Genomic DNA, 22,183 nt, shown 5'->3' with positions numbered 1-22,183 from the left:
TATAGCAGGGCAACCAGATCTGTGTGTATACTCCATGTGTAGCCTTACCAATGTCTTGTATAGGTGACATCCCAACTACTGCACTCAATGCTCTGATCAGTGCAGGTGTGGAGGTTCCTTGAGGCTTCATCTCTTAACTTCCGTCATTGAACCATTTGGCTGTTACACTCCTGTGATTGGTTCATCCACTTCATCGACCAATTGCAGTGCTATCCCACAGCTAATTGGAAAGTGAACTGCTTTTTTGTGCCCTAATTAGATTCATATTCACTGATGGTTCACTAGTATTTTCAACAGTAGCATAAATAATTTCACAACAAACAAATGAAAAAGTTAAGGAAATTTTTCTGATTGGTGCCCCTATGATTTTTGTCTTGGGTTACAGCATTGTTCTGGAAATTACTTTTAATTTATGTGGACATTGTGACAACACTAGAGCATTGACAATTCTTACTAATGAAAGTAGCAACTGTTAGTAAGGATGATTAAAAAAAACTGTCCAGAAAGGAGAAAAGGTAGATGAGCGGGCAAAACAGTTTATGGAGGCATTCCAATTGTTGGCCTGTTTCAACTTTACCAACCGAGAAGGGCATGGAACAGTCTAAAGTAGAATTTCTAACTGAAAAGATGAAAGAGGGCAAACTTCAACGGAATGAGAAGGGGTTTAATCCCTAAGTGACAAACAGAACTAAAAATGGGCAGGAAAAAATATAATGTACCAGTGGGTAATATTTTATAATTGACTAAGAGAGAATAGGAGGATAAAATACCAGCTAATATATATTAGGATGAGGTCAGAAAATCACACAACACCAGTTTATATCCAACAGGTTTATTTGAAAATAAACTTTCAGAGGTCTGCTGTTCCTCAGGTGTAGTCTGGAAGAGGAGGTATACCGACACAGAACTTATAAGCAGAAGGGTAATAACCTGAAAATAGCTTGCTGACTGCCTCCTGTTGAATCTTTAATCTGTTACAAAGGAGATGCAGGTTTCTACTGATTAAAATCCCAGAATTTCTTTCAAGTCATTGCCCAGAGATAATCAAAGGTTTTATTAGTGTATACAAGAGGTGACATCTTGGGTCAGACAATGCATTTTAGGTGTGAGACCTTGTGAGGGGAATAGTTAAGCAGTCAAGGGCATATTTGCCTCCAATCTTCAGGTGAGTATCCTCCAAGGCGGATTTCAAGGTACACAACAACGCAAAATCGCTGAGCAGAGGCTGATAGCCAAGTTCTGTACCCATGCGGACAGCTTCAACCATGATCTTGAGTTCATGTTGCGCTACAGGTGACCTCACCACAGTATTGACTCTCACACACACACTGCATATGCAAATATACACTCTCTCACATAAATGCACTTACATACACTTGCACACTCACACAGACCCTCTCTGTCTCACACAAACACACACATATGCACTCCCTCACACTCACATACTGTCTCTCAAGCAACACAGTCTCAAACACACTCTCACACACAGTCTCTCTCTCTCACACACACACACACACACACAAATCTATGGAGTGAATTATTTCATCCAAGATGTTTGAGTATTGGCAGATACATTCTACTTTGTTCAAAAATTTCAAACCAGCCCCACTCCAGGTTAAAATACAGACTCTAAACAAGGCCTCAGACCTAAAATGCATTGTCTGACCTGAGATGTCACCTGTTGTATACATTGATAAAACCTGTAATTATCTCAGGGCAATGACTTGTAAGAAATTCTGAGATTTGCATCTCAATCAATAGAAACCTTTCTAAATGATTAAAGATTCAACAGGAGGTGATCAGCAAGCCAATTTTAGGGTTCTTACCTTTCTGATCATAACTTCTGTGTTGGTATACTCCTCTACCACACTACACCTGAGGAAGCAGCAGAGCTCCAAAAGCTAGTGTTTTCAAATACACCTGTTGGATATAACTTGGTGTCATACGATTTTAACCTTGTCCACCCCCATCCAACACTGACATCTTCACATTATATCAGGATGGCTAACTAATAGAAGGCAGTTGGATAAGGGGCACATTGTCAAGTAATTGTGATGTGCTACAGAGATCATTGCTGGCACCAGTTATTTACAATACTTTATATATTAATGATTTGAAAGAGATAAGTGTATATACAATAGCCAAATCTGTGGATGACAGAAAAATAGATGGGAAGGCAAACAGCAAGGATGGCACAAAGAGTCTGCAGAGGAATGTAGACAGGTTAAGCAAGTGAGCAAAAGTTTGGCAAATGGAATATAAGGTACAGAATGTGAGGTTATGCACTTTGACAGGAGAAATGGAGGATCTGAATGTTATTTAAATAGGGAAAGACTGCAGAAAGCTATGGGAGTCTTTGTCAGTGAATCACAAAAAAATCCAAGTTCAGTGGTTAAGATGGAAGGCAAAGGAATGTTTGCCTTTATTTCAAAAGGAACAGTATATAAAAGTAGGGAGGTTTTTCTAAAGCTGTACAAGGGAACAATGTATGAACGTGGGGAAGTTTTTCTAAAACTGTACAAGGCACAAGTCAGACAACAGCTGGAATACTGTTGATCGTTTTGGCTCCTCTATATGATAAGGGTATACTGGCATTGGATGCAGTCCAGAAAAGGTTCACGCAGCTGATACCAAGTATGGGGGGACCAATTTATGAGGACATGTTAGATAGACTGGGCCTGTACTCATGAAATATAGAAGTACGAGAAGCAATCATTTTGAAACTTATAAGATTCTTAGGAAATTTGACAGGGGAGAAGTAGAAAGGGTATCGTGGATAGTCTAGGACATGAGGACATCATCTCAGAATAAGAGGTCATACATTTAAGGCAGAGATGAGGAGGAATTTCTTCTCTCAGAGGGTTGTGAATATGTGGAATTCTTTGCTGGAAAGAATTGTTGAGGCTAGGTTGTTAAATATATTCAAGGCTGAGATAGACATTTATGGGATCAGCCAAGATCTCATTGAAATGGAGAATACACTTGATAGGCAGCATACTCCTACTTGTCTGTCTTATGGTCTTTCAAAAATCTTCCACTGCCATGTCCATATTAAGCAGGTCCAGTCTGTTAGGGACAAGGATTAAATAATTCAACCTATTCACAATCTGGGCATAGAATTTTGCCTTCTGGAATAATATGACAGAAATTTGTGTTCAATGCTAAGTTTGTGTGTTAATTTTAATGATTAGCTAACGGAGAATGCTTGGTTCAATCCTAGAGGACTATGTCTTGTGTTCACAATGAAAATTTGGACAATTATTAAATGGAGATTTTGGATGGGAATGCATTTAACCCCAGTGAGAATCGGAGTTACTAATTTCGATTAAATCTTTAGAGTTTTATGATCAAATGTAATTGCGTCCATTGCAAAGCTATCTAAATCGTATGTGTTGTACATTTACCTATACAGTATTGATTTACTGACACCTATTGTAACTGAAACATAAACATTTGTTTTTCTCTTTCTCCCGAATTTACCAAACGTATTTCCCAGGAAACAACCAGCTTTCATTTTATTTCAGATGTGCACCCTCCGCATTTCTTGTGCACGTTTCAATCCTGTGTTGCCACAATAAAGAATGTTCAGCGACGTGGTCCGAGAAGAGAATTTTGTTAGGCAAGGGAGACAGCAGACCTCAGCAAGTGGGACCGGAGACAAGATTTTGATTCTGACGAGAAGAGTCAACTGGACCCGAAACGTTAATTCTGCTTTCTCTCCACAGATGCTGACAGACCTGCTGAGATTTTGCAGCAGTTTATGTTTCTGATTTCCAGCGGCCCGCAGTTCTTTGTTTTTCTGACAGAAAGATTTTGATTGACAGGCAAGGGAGGTGCGCATGCTCACTCGCGAGATGCGGAACAGAGGATCCGTCGCACGAGTGCGCGCCCAGGAGAAGGGGTGTTCGGCACGGGCGCTTCTGTTGTGTGTGCGCGCGTACTGGAGAGGGAGCGAGAGGAAGGCTAGCTGACTGACGAGCGCTCGGACAGAGTGAGTGCAATTTGGAGGCGGCAGCTGGGCTCTCGGGAGCGGGGTTGTTCTCAGGGATGGGGCAGTGGAAGCATCACCTGGGGGGAGTGGGCGTGGCTAGCCGCCAGTGGGGTGGCCAGGTGAGCTCGAGCCCGTTCCGAATTTTGTATTTGGGTTTGAAACGACTCGCGCCCCCCCCCACCAACAACCGCCGCCGGCGAAACGGCATCACCATTCCTCCCAATCAATACCACCATTGCCATGGTTGACACTATATTAGCATCTCCCCCATCGCTTCCACGCATTAATCAATTTGTTATCACTGCTGTGACTGTGTGAGGAGGGGACAAAACAATGAACCAAATTTCCTGTAATTTTCTTTATATATTAAAAAGCTTTGAAACATGGCGTCTTCTAATATGGAGGAAGATGAGAGCTTGAAAGGATGTGAAGTTTACGTCCAAAAGCACAACATCCAGCAAATCCTGAAGGAATGTATTGTTAGCCTCTGCATTGCCAAACCTGACCGACCAATGAAATTCTTGAAAGAATATTTTGACAAACTGGAAAAGGTAAATTCTAAAGAAAATGTGTTTTCATTTAATCTTTACTTGGGGAAGAAGGGAAAATCTTTTGTACTTTCATTGGTTATTTTTCCAATGTATGGGATTTGAAAATAGCAGTTGGTTCTTAAGTGACATCTCCTTGGCCATTGGCACCATTTGGTTTTGTAAATATTTAGTTTATACATGCTGATTTTTGATATTCAGCAAATCTGTTGATATCTTTTACAAGCCAGAAGGAGATAAAACTAAATGCATTTGAAAATTTTTGTCAGTAACTGTGACTTTAAAGTTTCACGTTCAAGTCCTTAAAAATGTGATGTATCTGGTGGGATGGAAAATTCTGCCCCTGTTATGATCTCTTGTTAAAATGCAGTAGGTGCTCAATTTTTGGATGTTGAATGAATTAGTACTCGGAAAAATTGTGCAACATGTTGGTATGCATTTTGTAACATGCTAAAACCCTCTTTTCACCTGATTGCTGATTGTAATTCCGTAAACCTCTCTGCTTCTCTCCTTCCTTGGGTCACTCGTAAAAACTTTACCTCTTTGGCCAAACCTTTGGCCACCATACTTAATATCTCTTTATGTGGTCTGTGAAAACTTCATTTTCAAAATGAAACTATGAAATTCCTTTTGGACGTTTTACTTTGTTAAAGATGCTGCATTGTCTAAGTTCTTGTTTGCTGTAATTAAACTTACATTCTCTAGCCCCAAAACCCAAATGCAGCCCATAACCAGCATGTGAATGTGTTATCAGATGTGTTGTGTTACATATCAAAAGTTTTCTGTTGAACGTTAGTGGCGCAGTGGTAATATTCTTACCCCTTGACCTGGAGGCCTGTGTTCAAATCCCAGCTGCTCCAGAGGTGTATAATAACATTTCTGAACAGGCTGATTAGAAAAATAAGTTGAAGAAAAAATTCAGCCATCAACGGAGACAGGTCAGTTATAACCCAGTGATGCTTCATATCTTGCTAACTCAAATTCCATTCCGTATGCTTTGTCTAAAAGCTACTCCTTGCCTTGTTGTTTACTTATGCTTCATTCTGAGCTAATCACTTTGATATGTCCCTTGATGACAATAGGCTCTGGATTTTCAGTCAATAAATTTGTGTGAAAAGAATCATTAATCTTTAATTTGTCAGAACTGTCACATCAATTGGAGTATCTTTTAAAAAGGCATAGTTACAGAAGAAACCTAATGGGTAGTCCATGCCAACTCTGTTGAGTAACGCAGAGAGTCCCATGCACCATGCTGTCAATTTACATACCCTTGAAATATATTTTCCATAAATGCTTATACAGTTTCCTTTTGAAACATTGACTGTCTCTGTTTCCTCCACCTTGATACGGAGCAATTTCCAGGTCATTACCACTCACTGCCTATAAATAAAAATAAGTTTCCTTGCATCATTTCTGTACCTCTTGCCCAAAACCTTAATCCTCTAAACCCATGGGAAATTGTTTATATTCCGGCTGCCTACAAAAATGGGACCTCAGGCCAGTTCATGCAGCATTACACAGATTTCTCAATTACTTTGAAATTTAGTTACTTTCAAATGATATAATTATTTAGGTTGAAGCCAATTTTACCTTTGGCAAGTCTGTACAACTACTGAACTGGGATCTGAATGATGTATGGCTTCCCCAGACCAAAAAAACTTAAATTTGAATGTTTTTCGTTAATGACCTGAATGTTTAAAGTGTATGTATTTATAACCTTGTGATTACTTAGGGACATTGACCATTGTCTAAGTAATATTTCTCAGGTCCACTTCTTAAAAAAAACTTTTTACGAATGATTGACTGCACACAAGTGGGTTGTTTCTAGTTATCAATGAAATAGAGGAAATATTGACTGGAGGATGTACAGTTAAAATAATAAGTTAGATATCCAGCTAAACTTGGATTCAGAAGTGCAAAAACACTTACATAGCAATTATAGTAGATATATAGCATATATGTCAAACATTCTCTCTTTTCACTGCTAATGCAGTGCAACAACTCAAAGTCAACTTCTTCGAAAGGATGTTCCAAATCCACAGCCTCTATCATCTAGAAGGATAATGGCAACAACTGTGTAGGATTAGTACCATTTATAAGTTTGCTACCAAACATCTAATAGTGACCTGTGTAAGAAGGGGGGGGGGGGGGGGGGGGAGGTGGTGTGGCACCTGAATTGAAAGAGGATTAATATAGTGGCTGGGAGATTTGCTGGATTTAAACAAGTAAGAGGGGCTTTGGAGCGGGGGGGCAACCAGAGAAATAATGAAAAAAATGATGAGTCTGAGGCTGGTGCACTTGGGAAAAGGAGCAAGTCAAACAATCAAAGTAAGCAGGAACAAAGCAGAGAATAAGGTAGGACTAATGAATTAAGCTGCGTTTATTTCAATGCACTAACCCAGATAGTTAAGGCAGAAAAGCTCAGAGCATGGTGGGGAACATGAGACTGCGATATCATAACTATTATAATGATGTGGCTCAGGGATGGACAGGACTGGCAGCTAAATGGTTCAGGCTATCAATACTATAGGAAGGATAGAAAGGGGGGGTGGTGCAAGAAAGGAGGGGAGTGGCTTTTTTGATAAGGGATAACATTACAGCTGTACATAAGGAGGATATGTCATGGAGTACATCTGGTGAAATTATTTGGGTGGAAATGAGAAATAAGAAAGGGATGATCACCTTATTGAGATTGTACTATAGACCATCCTCCAATAATCAGCCGGAAATTGAGAAATAAATTTGTAAGGAGATCTCAGTTATCTGTAAGAATCAGAGTGGTAATGATAGGGGATTTTAACTTTAGACAGGGACTGCCATAGTGTTAAGGATGGAGAGGAATTTAATTGAGTACATGAAAATTTTCTGATTCAGCATGTGGATGCATGTACTGGAGGAGGAGCAAACCTTGTCCTTCTCTTGAGAAATAAGGTAGGGCAAGTAACTGAAATGTCAGTGGGGGTGCACTTTGCGGCCAGTGATCCTAATTCTATCGGTTTTAAAATAATTATGTAAAAGGATAGACCTGATGTTAAAGTTCTAAATTGGAGGAGGGCAGTTTTAATGGTATTAGGTAAGAACTTTCAAAAAGTTAATTGGGATATTTACAGGTAAAGGGACAGCTGCGAAGTGGAAAGCCTTCAAAAATGACAAGAGTTCAGAAAGGTATGTTCCTCTCAGGGTAAAAGGCAAGGCTGGTAAGTGTAGTGAATGCTGAGTGACGAGAAGAATTGAAGTTCTAGTCGAGGAAAAAGAAGGAAGCATCTGTCAACTGTAAACAGCAATGATCAAGTGAATCCCAAGATCAGTTTACAGGCAATAGAAAATACGTAAGAGGGAAGTCCAGAGGACAGAAAAGGGACATGAGATAGTTTTAGGAAAATAGGGAGTAAGGAGCATCAAAAGGGATTCGACAAATATGTTAAGGACAAGATGGTAACTAGGGAGAGAATAGGGTTCCTTCAAGATCAGCAAGGCCACCTATGTGTGGAACTGCAGGAGATGGCTGAGCCATTAAACAAGTATTTTGCGTTAGTGTTTATAGTGGAGAAGGATATGGAAGCTAGAGAACTTGGGTAAATAAATAGTGACATCCTGAACAGTTAATATTACAGAGGAGGAGGGCCTGGATGTCCTAAAATGTGCAAAGGTGGAAAATTCTTGGGGTGTGATCAGATGTACCCTAAACCTTTGTGGGAAGCTCGTCAAGTGATTGCTGGGCCTCTTACTCAGATATTTGTATCACAAACTGGGGACGTGCCAGAAGACTGGAGACGGGCTAACGTGAACCATTATTTAAGAAAGGTGATAAGAAAAAACCAGGGATCTATAGACTGGTGAGCCTGACATCACGAGTGGGCAAGTTGTTGGAGGGAAATCTGAGTGACAGGATTTACATGCATTTGGAAAAGCAAGGACTGATTAGAAATAGTCAGTAAGGCTTTGTGTCTCGAGAAATTGTATCTCACTAACTCGATTAAGACTTTTTTGAAGAAGTAATGAAGAGGATTGATGAAGATGGAGTGGTGGACACCGACATTACGGACTTCAGTAATGATTTGAAAAGGGTCTGCATGGTAGATGGTTGGAGATTAGATCACATGGAACAGACGGTGCACTAACCATTTTGGTACAAAATTGGCTCAAAGGTGGGGACAGAGACTGGTAGAAGCTGGTTGCTTTTCGACTGAAGGCCTGTGACCAGTGGTGTTGAGTCCACTGGTCTTGGTCATTTATATAAATGATTTGGATATGAATGTAGGAGGTATGGTTAGTAAGTTTGCAGATGACACCAAAATTGATGGTGTAGACAGTGAAGAAGGCTATGTCGGAGTACAGTAGGCCCTTGATCAGATGGCCTGATGGGTTGGTGAGTGGCGAGAGTTTAATCTTGATAAATATGAGATGTATATTTTGGAAAGGCAAATCAGAGCAGGACTTGTACACTTGATGCTGAGGTCCTAGGGAGTGTTGCTGAACAAAGAGACCTTGGAGTGCTGGTTCATAGTTCCTTGAAAGTGGAGTCACAAGTAGACAGGGTAGTGAAGAAGGCATTTGGTATGCTTGCCTTTATTAGTCAGTGCACTGAGTGCAGGAGTTGGGAGATCACTTTGCAGCTGTATAAGACATTAATAAGGCCACTACTGGAATACTACATTTGATTCTGGTCTCCCTGCTAGAGGAAGGATGTTGTGAAACTTGAAATGGTTCAGAAAAGTTTACAATGATACTGTGAGGGCTGGAGGGTTTGAGCTGTAGGGAGAGGCTGAAAAAGCTAGGACTGTTTTCACTGGAGTTTCAGGGGTGGAGGGGTGACCTTTTAGAAGTTGATAAAATCATGAGGGGCGTGGTTAGGGTCTTTTTCCCTAAGGTGGGGGTGTCCAAAACTGGAGGGCATAGGTTTAAGGTGAGCGGGGAAAGACTTAAAAGGGACCTTAGTGGTAATTTTTTTCGCACAGAGGGTGGTGCATGTATGGAATGAGCTGCCAGGGGAAGTGATGGAGACTGGTGCAATTACAACGTTTAGAAGGCATCTGGATGGGTGTATGAATATGAAGGGTTCAGAGGGATATGGGCCAAATGCTGGCAAATGGGACTAAATTAATTTAGACTATCTGGCCAGCATGGATGAATTAGTTCAATTGGTCTGTTTCTGTACTGTGAATCTCTATGACTTGGAACTATTGCTGGGTCAAAATCAAGGACTTCGCTTCTTAACAGCAGTACCTACCCACGAGGGACTGTAGCAGTTCGAATAAGCAGCTCTTCATGCCTTCTGAAAGGAAATAGCAATGGACAGTAACTTGGAAGCTGCAGCTGGGGGCCTGGGGAGGGGACAAGGACAGTACAGTGTCACCTGGATGGAGTGGTTAGGGCCATCCATTAGTGAGGCAGTCAGGTGATGTTGAACCTTTCTGAATTGTTTGCTTGAAACGCTTCATCCGTCCCCCTCACGGACGACCATGGCCACAGGTGAAATGGTATCACCATCACTTCGAATAAATGGCACCATTGTTAAAGCTGACACTACATTGGCACTTTGCCCATCTCTTCCACAGCTTAATTAGTTGACTTCTTATCTGGAGGAACAGCGGGATCTTGGTGTTCAAGTGCATAGCTCCCTCAAAGTTGCCACCCAGGTGGATAAGGTTGTTAAGAAAGCATATGGTGTTTTGGCTTTCATTAACAGGGGGATCGAGTTTAAGAGCCCCGAGGTTGTGCTGCAGCTCTACAAAACCCTGGTGAGACCACTCTTGGAATATTGTGTCCAGTTCTGGTCGCCCTATTATAGGAAAGATGTGGAGTCTTTGGAGAGGGTGCAAAGGAGGTTTACCAGGATGCTGCCTGGACTGGAGGGCTTGTCTTACGAGGAGAGGTTGACTGAGCTCGGATTTTTCTCTCTGGAGAGAAGGAGGAAGAGAGGTGACCTGATCGAGGTGTAGAAGGTAATGAGAGGCATGGATAGAGTCGATAGCCAGAGACTTTTCCCCAGGGCAGGATTGACTGCCACGAGGGGCATAGTTTTAAGGTGTTAGGAGGAAGGTATAGAGGAGACGTCAGAGGGAGGTTCTTCACCCAGAGAGTTGTGAGCGCATGGAATGGTTTACCGGTGGTAGCCGTGGAGACGGAGTCATTAGTGACATTTAAGCGACTGCTGGACATGCGCATGGACAGCAGTGAATTGAGGGGAATGTAGGTTAGGTTATTTTATTTTTGGATTAGGATTATTCCACGGCACAACATCGTGGGCCGAAGTGCCAGTACTGTGCTGTACTTTTCTATGTTCATTATTGTTGCTGCATGAGGCGGGGCCAAGATTAATTTCCAAAATTAAAAAACGAAACAACTGTGGATGCTGTAAATCAGGAACAAAAACAAAGTTGCTGGAAATGCTCAGACCTGTTAAGATTAATTTCCTGTAACTTTATTTCTACGTCAAAAGGCTTTTTAAAATATACCGTTTTCCAATATGGAGGCTTGAGGGGATGTGAAGTTTGTCTGAATTCTCAACCTTTACCAAATCCCGTGTAGGCATCTCATCACCCTTTCTGAAGGGAAATTAACAATGTGCATTCTTGTCAGCACCACCCACATCCTGTGAAAGATTAAATTAACAAATAATTAATGCATAGAAAGAAGCAGTTTGACCAGTGCAGTGTTTGTGCTACACTTGAGCCTCCAACCGTTTTTGCTTGTCTACCACGCTACTCTGTATTATCTTCTGACTCACACTTTATCTAAGTGTTCTGACTTCTAACCACGCATTAGACAAAGAAGATTTTCTTTAATTGTCTCCTCTTTTTCTTGGTGACTGTTTTATATTGATGATCTGTAGTTTTGGTCTCGCCCCACAGGAGGAAACATTTTCGCTCTCTTAAAACTTTAGGTTATTTTAAAGACCCTTATTAGATCATCAGCAATTTTCTTTACTTCAAAAGAAATGATCTTAATGATGTCATTATTTCCTAATATGTGCACCTATGGCTTTTCTGATATCATAGTTCGAAATCTTTTCTGTACCTTCTCCGTTGCCTGTATACCCTTTACATAATATGGTTACCGGAAATGCATGTGGTATTTCAGATATATTCTAAGCAAGCTTTGTTTCAGGTTTGGCCTAATTTTCCTACTCTTCAGTTCTGTCTGGCCAGACACACAACCTAGTGCTTGGTTTATATATTTTTTAAAAAATTGCTTACCTTTGCTGCAATTTTTGATGATTGGTGTATTTATATTTAGAGATTTCATTGTTTGTTGGCTTCATCTAGACATGTGCCTTCCAAGTATTAAATGACCACCCTATTCTTTGGACCAAAATTTGCTACCTGACATATGTGTTAAACATCATAACATACTTAGTGTGACACATGACAAATTATGCAGCCGAAGCATATTCATTGGCTAAAAAAATGTAATTGTGTTTGATCACAATGTGTATATCAGATTTCTGAAAAGAATCAAACTAGAATACTAACTACTCATGAAATGACAGCACCTAAGAAAGTTATCTGCATACCTCTTTACCTGCGTCTGTTGTAAACTGCCTTTAAGGTGTTGTAGGTTTATGTCCCTTGAGGAATAATGTATAAACCACTAATATGAGGATAATTGGTGAAATCTGACTTTTATTTTTCTAAAATTAGACACTTTTTCTTTCAAGCTTTAAAATTTATGTTGAGCAATCATCTAGACTGAATGTAGTTCAAACATTGTTCGCAGCATAAACTTGTTGCAATTCTATTTTGTAATATCAATGTTAGCCAACAAATGCATTACTTTTTTTTGCCTCTGTGGTCAGTCACCAACACAGATGGTGCTCATATTTGTTTTTGAGATCTAGATCTATCCTCTAGATGAGAAACAGATTTTTCTCCGAGTTGCTGGAATTTGTCTACAATTGCTTGTCCCACATGCTGCTAACTTTCTTAACTGTTTTCCAATCCTCTTGTCATCACAACAAAAAGCTTTGCCCATTTCATTGACAAAATTTCATTTCCCAGCTGTTGCTGGAAGCCAGTTCTTTTCATTGCCTTATAAGTCAATAACTAATTGTGACTGTGTGTGTTCTGGGACAGTGGCAACAGTTTAGATAAGTCAAATTTGATGATCAGTGAATAAATAATGTCTCTGACCAAGGTAATTTGAAGGATGGTATTAAGAAAAAGTTATTTGAATCCTTCTGTCTTTGGGGGACATGGAAATTTTGAGTACACAGTGGTTCAGAGATAAATACTTCTTGATTTTTTTGTTTCCAGAGCTTTATATGTTTAAAGAAAATAAAACTTCATGGAGGAAGCACAAGGAAGAAAGTTGCAAATAGGAATGTCTCACCTTTCCTCTGACAGTTCATTTCTTGAGATGCTAAATTTTGTGTTTTCATTTGGATGGAAATCTTCATTAATATGCAGAGACTTTATGGCACGGTGCAGAGCATTTTTGTTTAGCTAGTTCTGGATCAACTATTTGCTAATTGAGACGTGTCTCAAACCGGCATCACTTTCAGTTAGTCAACTAGGAAAGGTTTAGGAGCTTTGGAGAAGGGAGAAAGAAATGATTCTGTTCCTTGCTGAAGATATATTTCTCACATTGGAGATTGTAGGAGACATTACAATTTCGGAGGGTCTGATATCTGCTCAGCTCCTCTTTTGGAAATCTTGGGTTTTTCTGCAGCAGAAAAACCAGTGAAAATCTGTCCATCTTACACTTAATAAAGTATCTTATAGAGTTCTTGCCTTTATTTTCATTATCTACGATGAACAAACTTGAAGCTCTGTGCATCCTAATGTTCTTTTCTGTGCGATTATTATTCTGGTGACATCCTTTTTGCGGTACAAAGTGGCAGAAGCCAGGTGGATGAGGTCAGAGTAGAGAGGCAGTTGGGAAGGTAAGTGAGCGCTATTTACGTAGGTGTGTTCTCGGCCCCAGGTCCTACATGGTAGGGCCTCCCTCCCACCCTCCTCCTCTAACCTAATTAAGAGTCCACAGACTCACAGCAAAAAAACAAGGGTTGAGGGAAGTGCCTGGTGAGTAAAGTGCGAGTCTTTGGCGAAGAGGTTTAGTGAGGAGATTATGCCACTGTTGAAGAGGTGAAGACATGACTGCCAAGCTGATTCAGTGTGCTGTGTGCATGATATGGGAGGTCAGGGACACTGATGCTTCTGGCTCCGATAGCTGTGGAAGGTGTGTACACATTCAGCTTCTGAAGGAGATTGTTGCAGCACTGAAGAAAGAACTAGATGACCTCAGGCTCATCCGAGAGAACGAGAATTTTCTGGACAGGACCTTCAGCGAGGTCATTACACCGAGGATATCAGAAGAGAGAAGGGGGATGTCGATGAGGAAGGAAGACATGAATGAAGTGCAAGAGACCCCGGGGGAAGTACCCTGTCGTAAACAGGTTGACTCTCTTGGAAACTATTGAGACAGACGACATTGCCAGTCTGAGAAGTGGACAGGTCTGCGAGCCAAAAATTGGTGTAGAGGCAGAGCTGAGGAGTCAGACATCACGCAGAGATTTGGTAATAGGGGGCTTCATAATGAGAGGGACTGAAAGGGGTTTCTGCGGCAACAGGCGGGATTTGAGGATGGCGTGTTGCCTTCCTGATGCCAGGTTCCAGGACGTCACTGATAGAGGGCAGGGAATCCTCAAGGGCGAGGGTGAAGAGCCAGAGGTGGTGGCGCATGTCGGCACTAATGACGTCGGGAAGAAAAGGAGGCACATTCTACAGCGGGACTTCAGAGAACTCCAAAGAAGGCTGAAAAGCAGGACTTCCAGGGTGGTTATCTCCAGTTTGCTTCCAGTTCCTCGGGCTGGAGAGGGCAGGAACAGGGAGATAATGGACTTGAACGTGTGGCTGAGGAACTGGTGCTGGAAGCAAGGATTTAAATTCTTGGATCACTGGGGTATGTTTTGGGGTAAGGATAAATTGTACAAGAGGGACGGCTTGCATCTTAATAGGTGGGGGACCAGCATTCTGGCAGGCAGGTTTGCCATTGCAACACAAGTGAGTTTAAACTGAGTAGTCGGGGGGGAGGGGCCAAACTGGAAATTTAAGAATGATGTTGAAGGGAAAGTGAGAAAGACAACAGAATCAACGGAGCAGAAAACTGAAGAAGGGATTGTACAGTATGGCCAAGTGAAATAGGGATTGATAGGAAGCGTGAGGGAAGAAACAAATTAAAAAATATATATGAATGCACGAAGCATAAGAAATAAGGTGGATGAGCTTGAGGCTCAGTTGGAAATTGGCAAGTACGATGTTGTGGTGATAACTGAGATGTGGCTTCAAGTGGGTAGGGCCTGGGAAACGAATATTCAAGGCTATATATGCTATTGAAAGGACAGACTGATGGGCAGAGGGGGTGGGATGGCCCTGTTGGTGAGGAATGATATTCAGTCCCTTGCGAGAGGTGACATAGAATCAAGAGATGGAGAGTCAGTATGGATAGAGCTGAGAAATTCTCAGGGTAGAAAGACACTAATGGGAGTTATCTACAGGCCCCAAACAGTAGTCAGGATATAGGGTGTAAGTTGAATCAAGAGTTGAAATTGGTCTGTCGCAAAGGGATCACTACAGTTGTTATGGGAGATTTCAACATGCGGGTAGACTGGGAGAATCAGGCTGGTACTGGACCCCAAGAAAGGGAGTTTGTGGAGTGCCTCCGAGATGGATTCTTAGAACTGGAGCCTACCAGGGAGGAGGCATTCCTGGATCTGGTGTTGTGCAACGAACCGGATTTGATCAGGGACTTCAAAATAAAGGAACCATTAGGAGGTAGTGACCATAATATGATAAATTTTAATCTGTAGTTTGATAGGGAGAAGGGAGAATCGTAAATGTCAATATTGCAGTTGAACAAAGGGAACTATGGAGCTATGAGGGAGGAGCTGGCCGAAGTTCAATGGTACAATACCCTAGCAGGGATGGCAGTGGAACAACAATGGCAGGTATTCCTGGATATAATGCAGAAGGTGCAGGATCAGTTCATTCCAAAGAGGAAGAAAGATCCTGAGGGGAGGCAGGGGCGGCCGTGACTGACGAGGGAAGTTAAGGATTGTATAAAGATAAAAGAGAAGAAGTATAACATGGCAAAGATGAGCGGGAAGCTGGAGGACTAGGAAGCTTTTAAGGAGCAACAGAAGATAACTAAAAAGGCAATACGTAGAGAAAAAATGAGGTATGAAGGAAAACTGGCCAAAAATATAAAGGAGGATAGTAAAGGCTTTTTTAGGTATGTGAAAAGAAAAAAAAAATGATTAAGCCTAAAATTGGGCCCTTGAAGTCAGAAACAGGTGAATTTATTCTGCGGAACAAGGAAATGGCAGAAGAGTTGAATAGGTACTTTGGATCTGTCTTCACTAGGGAAGATACAAGCAATCTCCCAGATGCAATAGTGGCTGAAGGACCTAGGGTAATGGATGAACTGAAGGGAACTTATATTAGGCAGGAAATGGTGTTGGATAGACTGTTAGGTCTGAAGGCTGTTAAGTCCCTGGGACCTGATGGTCTGCATCCCAGGGTACTGAAGGAGGTGGCTCTAGAAATTGTGGACGCATTGGTAATCATTTTCCAATGTTCCATAGATTCAGGATCAGTTCCTGCAGATTGGAGGGTGGCTAGTGTTGTCCCACTTTTCAAGAAAGGAGGGAGAGAGAAAACAGGAAATTATAGACCAGTTAGCCTGACGTCAGTGGTGGGAAAGATGCTGGAGTGAATTATAAAAGATGAAATTATGACTCATTTGGATAGCAATAACAGGATAAGTCAGAGTCAGCATGGATTTACGAAGAGGAAATTGTGCTTGACGAATCTTCTGGAATTTTTTGAGGATGTATCTATGAAGATGGACAAGGGAGAACCAGTGGACGTAGTGTACCTGGACTTTCAGAAAGCCTTTGATAAAGTCCCACATAGGAGATTGGTGAACAAAATTAGGGCACATGGTATTGGGGGCAAAATACTGAGTTGAATTGAAAATTGGCTGGTTGACAGGAAGCAAAAAGTAGTGATAAACGGGTCCCTTTTGGAATGGCAGGCGGTGACCAGTGGGTTACCACAAGGTTCAGTGCTGGAACCGCAGCTGTTTACAATATACAATAGTGATATAGATGAAGGCGTTACAAGTAATATTAGCAAATTTGCTGTTGACACAAAGTTGGGTGGCAGTGTGAAATATGAGGAGGATATTATGAGTATACAGGGTGACTTGGACAGGCTAGGTGAGTGGATGAATGCATGACAGATGCAGTTTAATGTGGATAAATGTGTGGTTATCCACTTTGGCAAGAACAGGAAGGCAGATGACTAACTAAATGGAGTCAAGTTAGGTAAAGGGGAAGTACAACGAGATCGAGGTGTTCTTGTACATCAGTCAATGAAAGCAAGTATGCAGCTACAGCAGGCAGTGGAGAAAGCTAATGGCATGCTGGCCTTCATAACAAGAGGAATTGAGTATAGGAGCAAAGAGGTCCTTCTGCAGCTGTGCAGGGCCCTGGTGACATCGCCCCTAGAATATTGTGTGCAGATTTGGTCTCCAAATTTGTGGAGGGACATTCTTGCTATTGAGGGAGTGGTTCACGAGGTCAATTCCTGGAATGGCGGGACTATCATATGTTGAAAGATTGAAGCGAATGGGCTTGTATACACTTGAGTTCAGAAGGATGAGAGGGGATTTGATGGAGACGTACAAGATTATTAAGGGATTGGACACTGTGGAGGCAGGAAGCATGTTTCCGCTGATGGATGAGTCCAGGACCAGAGGACACAGTTTAAAAATAAGGGGTCGGCCACTTAGAACAGAGTTGAGGAAAAACTTCTTCACCCAGAGAGTGCTGGATATATGGAATGCTGTGCCCCAGAAGGCAGTGGTGGCCAACTCTCTTGGATACTTTCAAGAAAGAGAGGGATAGAGTTCTTAAAGATAGTGGAATCAAGGGTTATGGGGATAAGGCAGGAACAGGATACTGATTGTGGATGATCAGCCATGATTATAATGAATGGTGGTGCTGGCTCGAAGGGCCGAATGGCCTACTCCAGCACCTATTGTCTATCTCCCCATCACAATTTTGCAGGAAGCTGACCATTTCAGCTCTTTTCATTTGAGGGGCCAGCATCGTGGCTCTGTGGTGAGCACTGCTGCCTCGCGGCACTTGGACCCAGTTTCGATGCCAGCCTTGGGTGACTGTGTGGCATTTGCATGTTCTCCCTGTGTCTGTATGGGCTCTGCCAGGTGCTTATCAGCCCAAAGATATGCAAGTTAGATGAACTGGTTGTGCTAAATTGCCCTGTTTTATCCAGTGATGTGCAGGCTATGTGGATTAGCCATTAGTAAAAATGCAGTTGTGGGGTTAGTGTGGAGAGCTGGGTCTGGGTGGTATGCTCTTGGGAGGGTTGGTGCATAGGACAGTTGCTGCACTGTAGAGTTTCTATGATTCTGTTTAACAGAATGGACTCTTGCCTAGTCTTGGTAAATCCTTATGCATTGTTGTGGATTGTGTGAGGAAAAAGAGATGGGTTTTCTGAATGAATAAGGGCTGAAATATTTGATGGAAAATGAAGTGAAAGAAAGAATTGGAAGCATTCACTAAGTTGAGCAATGTGTATAGAGGGAAAAAAGGGTTGGGTTAATGTTTCAGGTTTATGACCATTCTCTGATCCAAAGGAGAATTCTGAAGTTGTCATGGTGATGAGCAGTGCAAAGGTTTGTGAGTTGTTCAGATGCAGTAACTAGCACAAAGAAAATGGTTGTGGTTGTTGGAGGTCATCATCTCAACCACAGGACATCTCTTCAGTGTGGTGTCCTGTGCTGAACCATTTTAAACTGTTCCATCAATGACCTTACCTCCATCATAAGCTCAGACTGGGGATGTTTACTGATGTATGTTGATGATGATCAGCATCATTTTTGACATCACTGGTGTATATAGCAAGATGTGGACAAAATACTTGGGCTGATGAGTGTGAAGTAATGTATGTGCCACACAAGTGCCTACAATGACCACTTGCAACAAAAGAACATCTGATCTTTCTCACTCGATGTTACCAGAGTGAAATCACACAATCAACAGTCAGGGGTTTACCATTGACTATAAACTGAACTGGGCCAACCACAAAGTGGTGGTAAGACTGGATCAGTGGCTCAGAGTTTTGCTGTAAATAACTTCCTTCTTTAAGTTCAAAAAGCCTGTCCACCATCTGCAAGACATGTCAGGAGTGTGATGGAAGAATCCTCGCTAGCCTGGATGAATGGCGCTCCAACAACACTTGAGAAGCTTGACACCATCCAGAGCAAAGCAGCCTGCTTGAGTGGGACACCATCTACTACTACGTTCAATATTCAACGCCTTCATCACTGACACACATTGGCAGCAGCATGTACCATGTGCAAGACATGCTGCAGAAACTCCTCAAATCTACTGAGACTGCACCTTCCAAACCCTTGACCTCTAGTACCCATTAGCAGAAGGCAACTGATGCGTGGGGAAAATCCTCACATCAAAGTCCTCTCCAACATGTACACCATCCTGAAAATGTATCACTATTCTTTATTGTCAATGGGTAGAAATCCCAAAATATTGTTCCTAGCAATTGTATGTATGCACACACTCCAAGAGAGAGGTTCAAGAAGGCTCACTACCAGATGCTCCTGGACAAATGGAGATGGGCAATAAATGACCCAGCCACTGATCCCCAGATTGCATGAATGATATTTTTTTCTTGAAATGAGAGTTAAATTGAAGTGTCCTATTTTAATTTGTTAAACAAAAATGGGTAAAGTCTGTTTTTATTCAGAGCTGAAAGTTAGTGATTTTTGTGCATGAGCAAAATTTGACTTAATCTGACTACAGTGATTGCATTATCATTTCATTTATGTGGCAATTAAGTGCACTTTGTACAGGTTGGAAAGTACGCTGTATTTCTCAGTGTTAATTTTTGCAATCCCACCTAATCTGCCTCCACTTTGTTTCCCTTAAATCTGCTTACTTGCTTACTTGTATCTTTATTTTAGTTCTTTCTTTGTGTTCGCATGATCCCTCCACCTCCCCCTTTCACATTATTTATTTTTAGTTTGCATGAATTGCTAAATTATGATTATCAGACGAATTTAATTTGGTCACTTAATTGTTGTCCTGACTTTGGTATCCAAGCCTATGCAGGGGCAGGGTGATCAGTTAACTTCAGTTGGCTCGGTGGCTAGTTTGCAATGCAAAGTGACACCAGCAGCATGGGTTCAATTCCTGTACTAGCTGACATTACCATTCCTGGTCCTACCTTTTCAGCCTTGCTCCTCGCCTGAGGCATATGACCCTCTGGTTAATGAGGGAGCAGCCTGTGGTCCTCTAGGCTTGTTGCAATTTTATCTTTATCTTTATACCAGCCTGTTACATTCTGAAAGTCTGTGTATTTCATGTCAATGATCTGTATCTTCGTACACTATACTGGGGATTTGACTGTTCAACGCTTCACCATGTAGATTTGAGTGATGCCACTATCTCATTTAAACTAAGATAACTTCGACTATTAAAAGCTTCAGGTAGGTGAAATTGATTTAACTATATGCTGTAGTTAAACCAGTCATTTTGAGATCTGTTTGGAAGCCTAATTTGCAACTAGATGACAGTTTATGTAATTGCAATCTGTAGTCAGCATCTTGTTATAATTTCTCAAATGATGCAAGGCATTAGCAATGATAGATATTTGACTCTTAAGAGCGCAGGATTAGGCTATTTAGCCTGTTTTCTCAATTTGAGACAAAGACTGATCTCATGCCATGTATCTGTCTTTGATCCAAATCCCTCAATGCCTTTGGTTGACCAAATTTGCAATCTCAGTTGTAAATTTAGTAATTGTTCCAGCATTATTTGCCTTTTGCTGAAAAGAATTCCAAACTCTTAGCACCCATTGATTTTGTAGAAGTGTTTTCTAACTACACTCCTGAAAGGTTTGACTGTAATTTTCAGAACAACCCTATGTACTCATGCAAAAGTAGAGTTTCTTACAACCAAGTAGCCATCTAAAAATAAGGGCTTTGCTTTATACTAGAGTGATGGCTTCAAGGGATTTGACCTGGTTTAAGGATCTGCTATTGCTCCTTGATGCTGTATTAGAAGATTGGATTGTTGAGAATGTTGCGTGCATTGATGAGTTGTTCACTTTAAGGGCAGAGCCAATGAACAGCTGTCTTTGTTTTGCTATTTATGATTCTATGAATGAGGAGGGTAGGAGGGTGGCACTAAGGCAGACTGCATTTCAGTGGTGAGTAGGTGGTAAGTGGAAAGGGTTTGGATTATTTGCTGAAAAGCTGAGGGTCACATTGCTGTACAAGGTTGGAGTTCACCTATTCAAGTAGTAGCCAGTCAGGGTTTGTGTAACATTTAAAAATGTTTCACAGTGCCGTAAGTTAGAAGTAGACGATTTCTCTGCCATTTGCTAAGACATGAATGATCTAATTAGTCCACATCTGTGTTGACCTTTATTTTTACGTCTTCTTCCTTATTAAGAATCTATTTTCCTTTTCCTTTAAGATTTTAAAAAACACTATTTCCACCACCTTTTGAGGAAGGGAATTCCAAGGACCCTTAATCCTTTTGAGAAAAACATTTTCATTTTGAAAGGTTGAGAGTGAGTCAGGTAGAATTTATATGAAATCTGGTAGCATGGCCAGCATCATTGAAACTACTTTATTACATTCAGATTTTTTGATATTTGAATTAAAGGGGTCTCTGGAGCATTCAGTCCAGGGTTATTCAGGGTTACTAAGCTACCATCCTGTGAAGCATGACTTCAACCTCTTTGTATTAAACACTCTAGGTTTAAAGGCAAGCATTCAATTTCATTTTCTAATTATTTACATAAAATATAAGGCCCAGATCTTTGTACCTGGACCTCATTCTCTGTTTTTAGATTTTTCACTGTTGTTTTCCACCAAGTAGAAAATTTTCTGCTTTAAACACAGTATTTAGCATACCTTCTAATTTGGGAGATACTAGTTACTGAAAAAAGTGGACAAGATGAACTGGGGATGTTTGGTTCCTCAAAGGTTTTGATAATCAAAGAACCTAGGTCACGATCCTATGTTTTACTGGAATCAAGCTTTAGCAGATGTCATGAGAAACAGAAACTACTGTTCATCAGGTCAGGCAGTGTCCGTGGAGAGAGAGAGAAATCGAGTTCATGTTTCAAGTTGGTGATCTTTCATGAGAACTGGAAAATACTCAAGTGTGCAACAAGGAAAAGTGATAAAATTGGAAAAAAAATCCATGTTTCTCATCAAAGGTGTTGCATGATCTGCTGAGCTTCAATTGATCTTTAATTCTCCTTCTCGAAGCAGTTACGATGAAGTTCTACTTCAGCAATGGACAGGGTTTATTGTTTCATTTGCACCTGTTTCATATTAAGGACATTTTCTAATTTTGAAGTGGCATTGTGCTTCATTATGAGCTCAGGATTAGATCTGTCAAATGATGTTTTATTTCAAGCAGTGAGTGAACACCCTTATTCAGCAACATTGTTGTTTTCTATAGCCCATGGTTACAGAAAAATCATTCTATTTGTCAAAAAAGAACTCAACCATGACTTTGTGGGATATCAAAATTGCAAACTGATTATATCTTCATGAGAGAAGGTCTTTCAGTGAACAGTGA

General features: G+C 41.2%; 1 protein-coding gene across 1 annotated transcript in view; it reads left to right on the top strand.

Moving 5' to 3' along the window:
• Positions 1-3,863: 3,863 nt before the first annotated feature.
• prkar1b (protein kinase, cAMP-dependent, regulatory, type I, beta) overlaps positions 3,864-22,183 on the top strand; it is a 227,987-nt gene continuing 209,667 nt past the window's right edge. Inside the window, exons 1-2 of the mRNA XM_048552442.2 lie at positions 3,864-3,991; positions 4,366-4,542. Of these exons, the coding sequence (XP_048408399.1) occupies positions 4,375-4,542 (168 nt within the window). The 5' untranslated portion in view covers positions 3,864-3,991; positions 4,366-4,374. The remainder of the gene's footprint in view (positions 3,992-4,365; positions 4,543-22,183) is intronic.

Source organism: Stegostoma tigrinum, chromosome 23, assembly GCF_030684315.1.
Source record: "Stegostoma tigrinum isolate sSteTig4 chromosome 23, sSteTig4.hap1, whole genome shotgun sequence".
NCBI lineage: Eukaryota > Metazoa > Chordata > Chondrichthyes > Orectolobiformes > Stegostomatidae > Stegostoma > Stegostoma tigrinum.
Note: the sequence above shows the minus strand (reverse complement) of the source record. Positions and strands in the feature narration are given on the sequence as shown.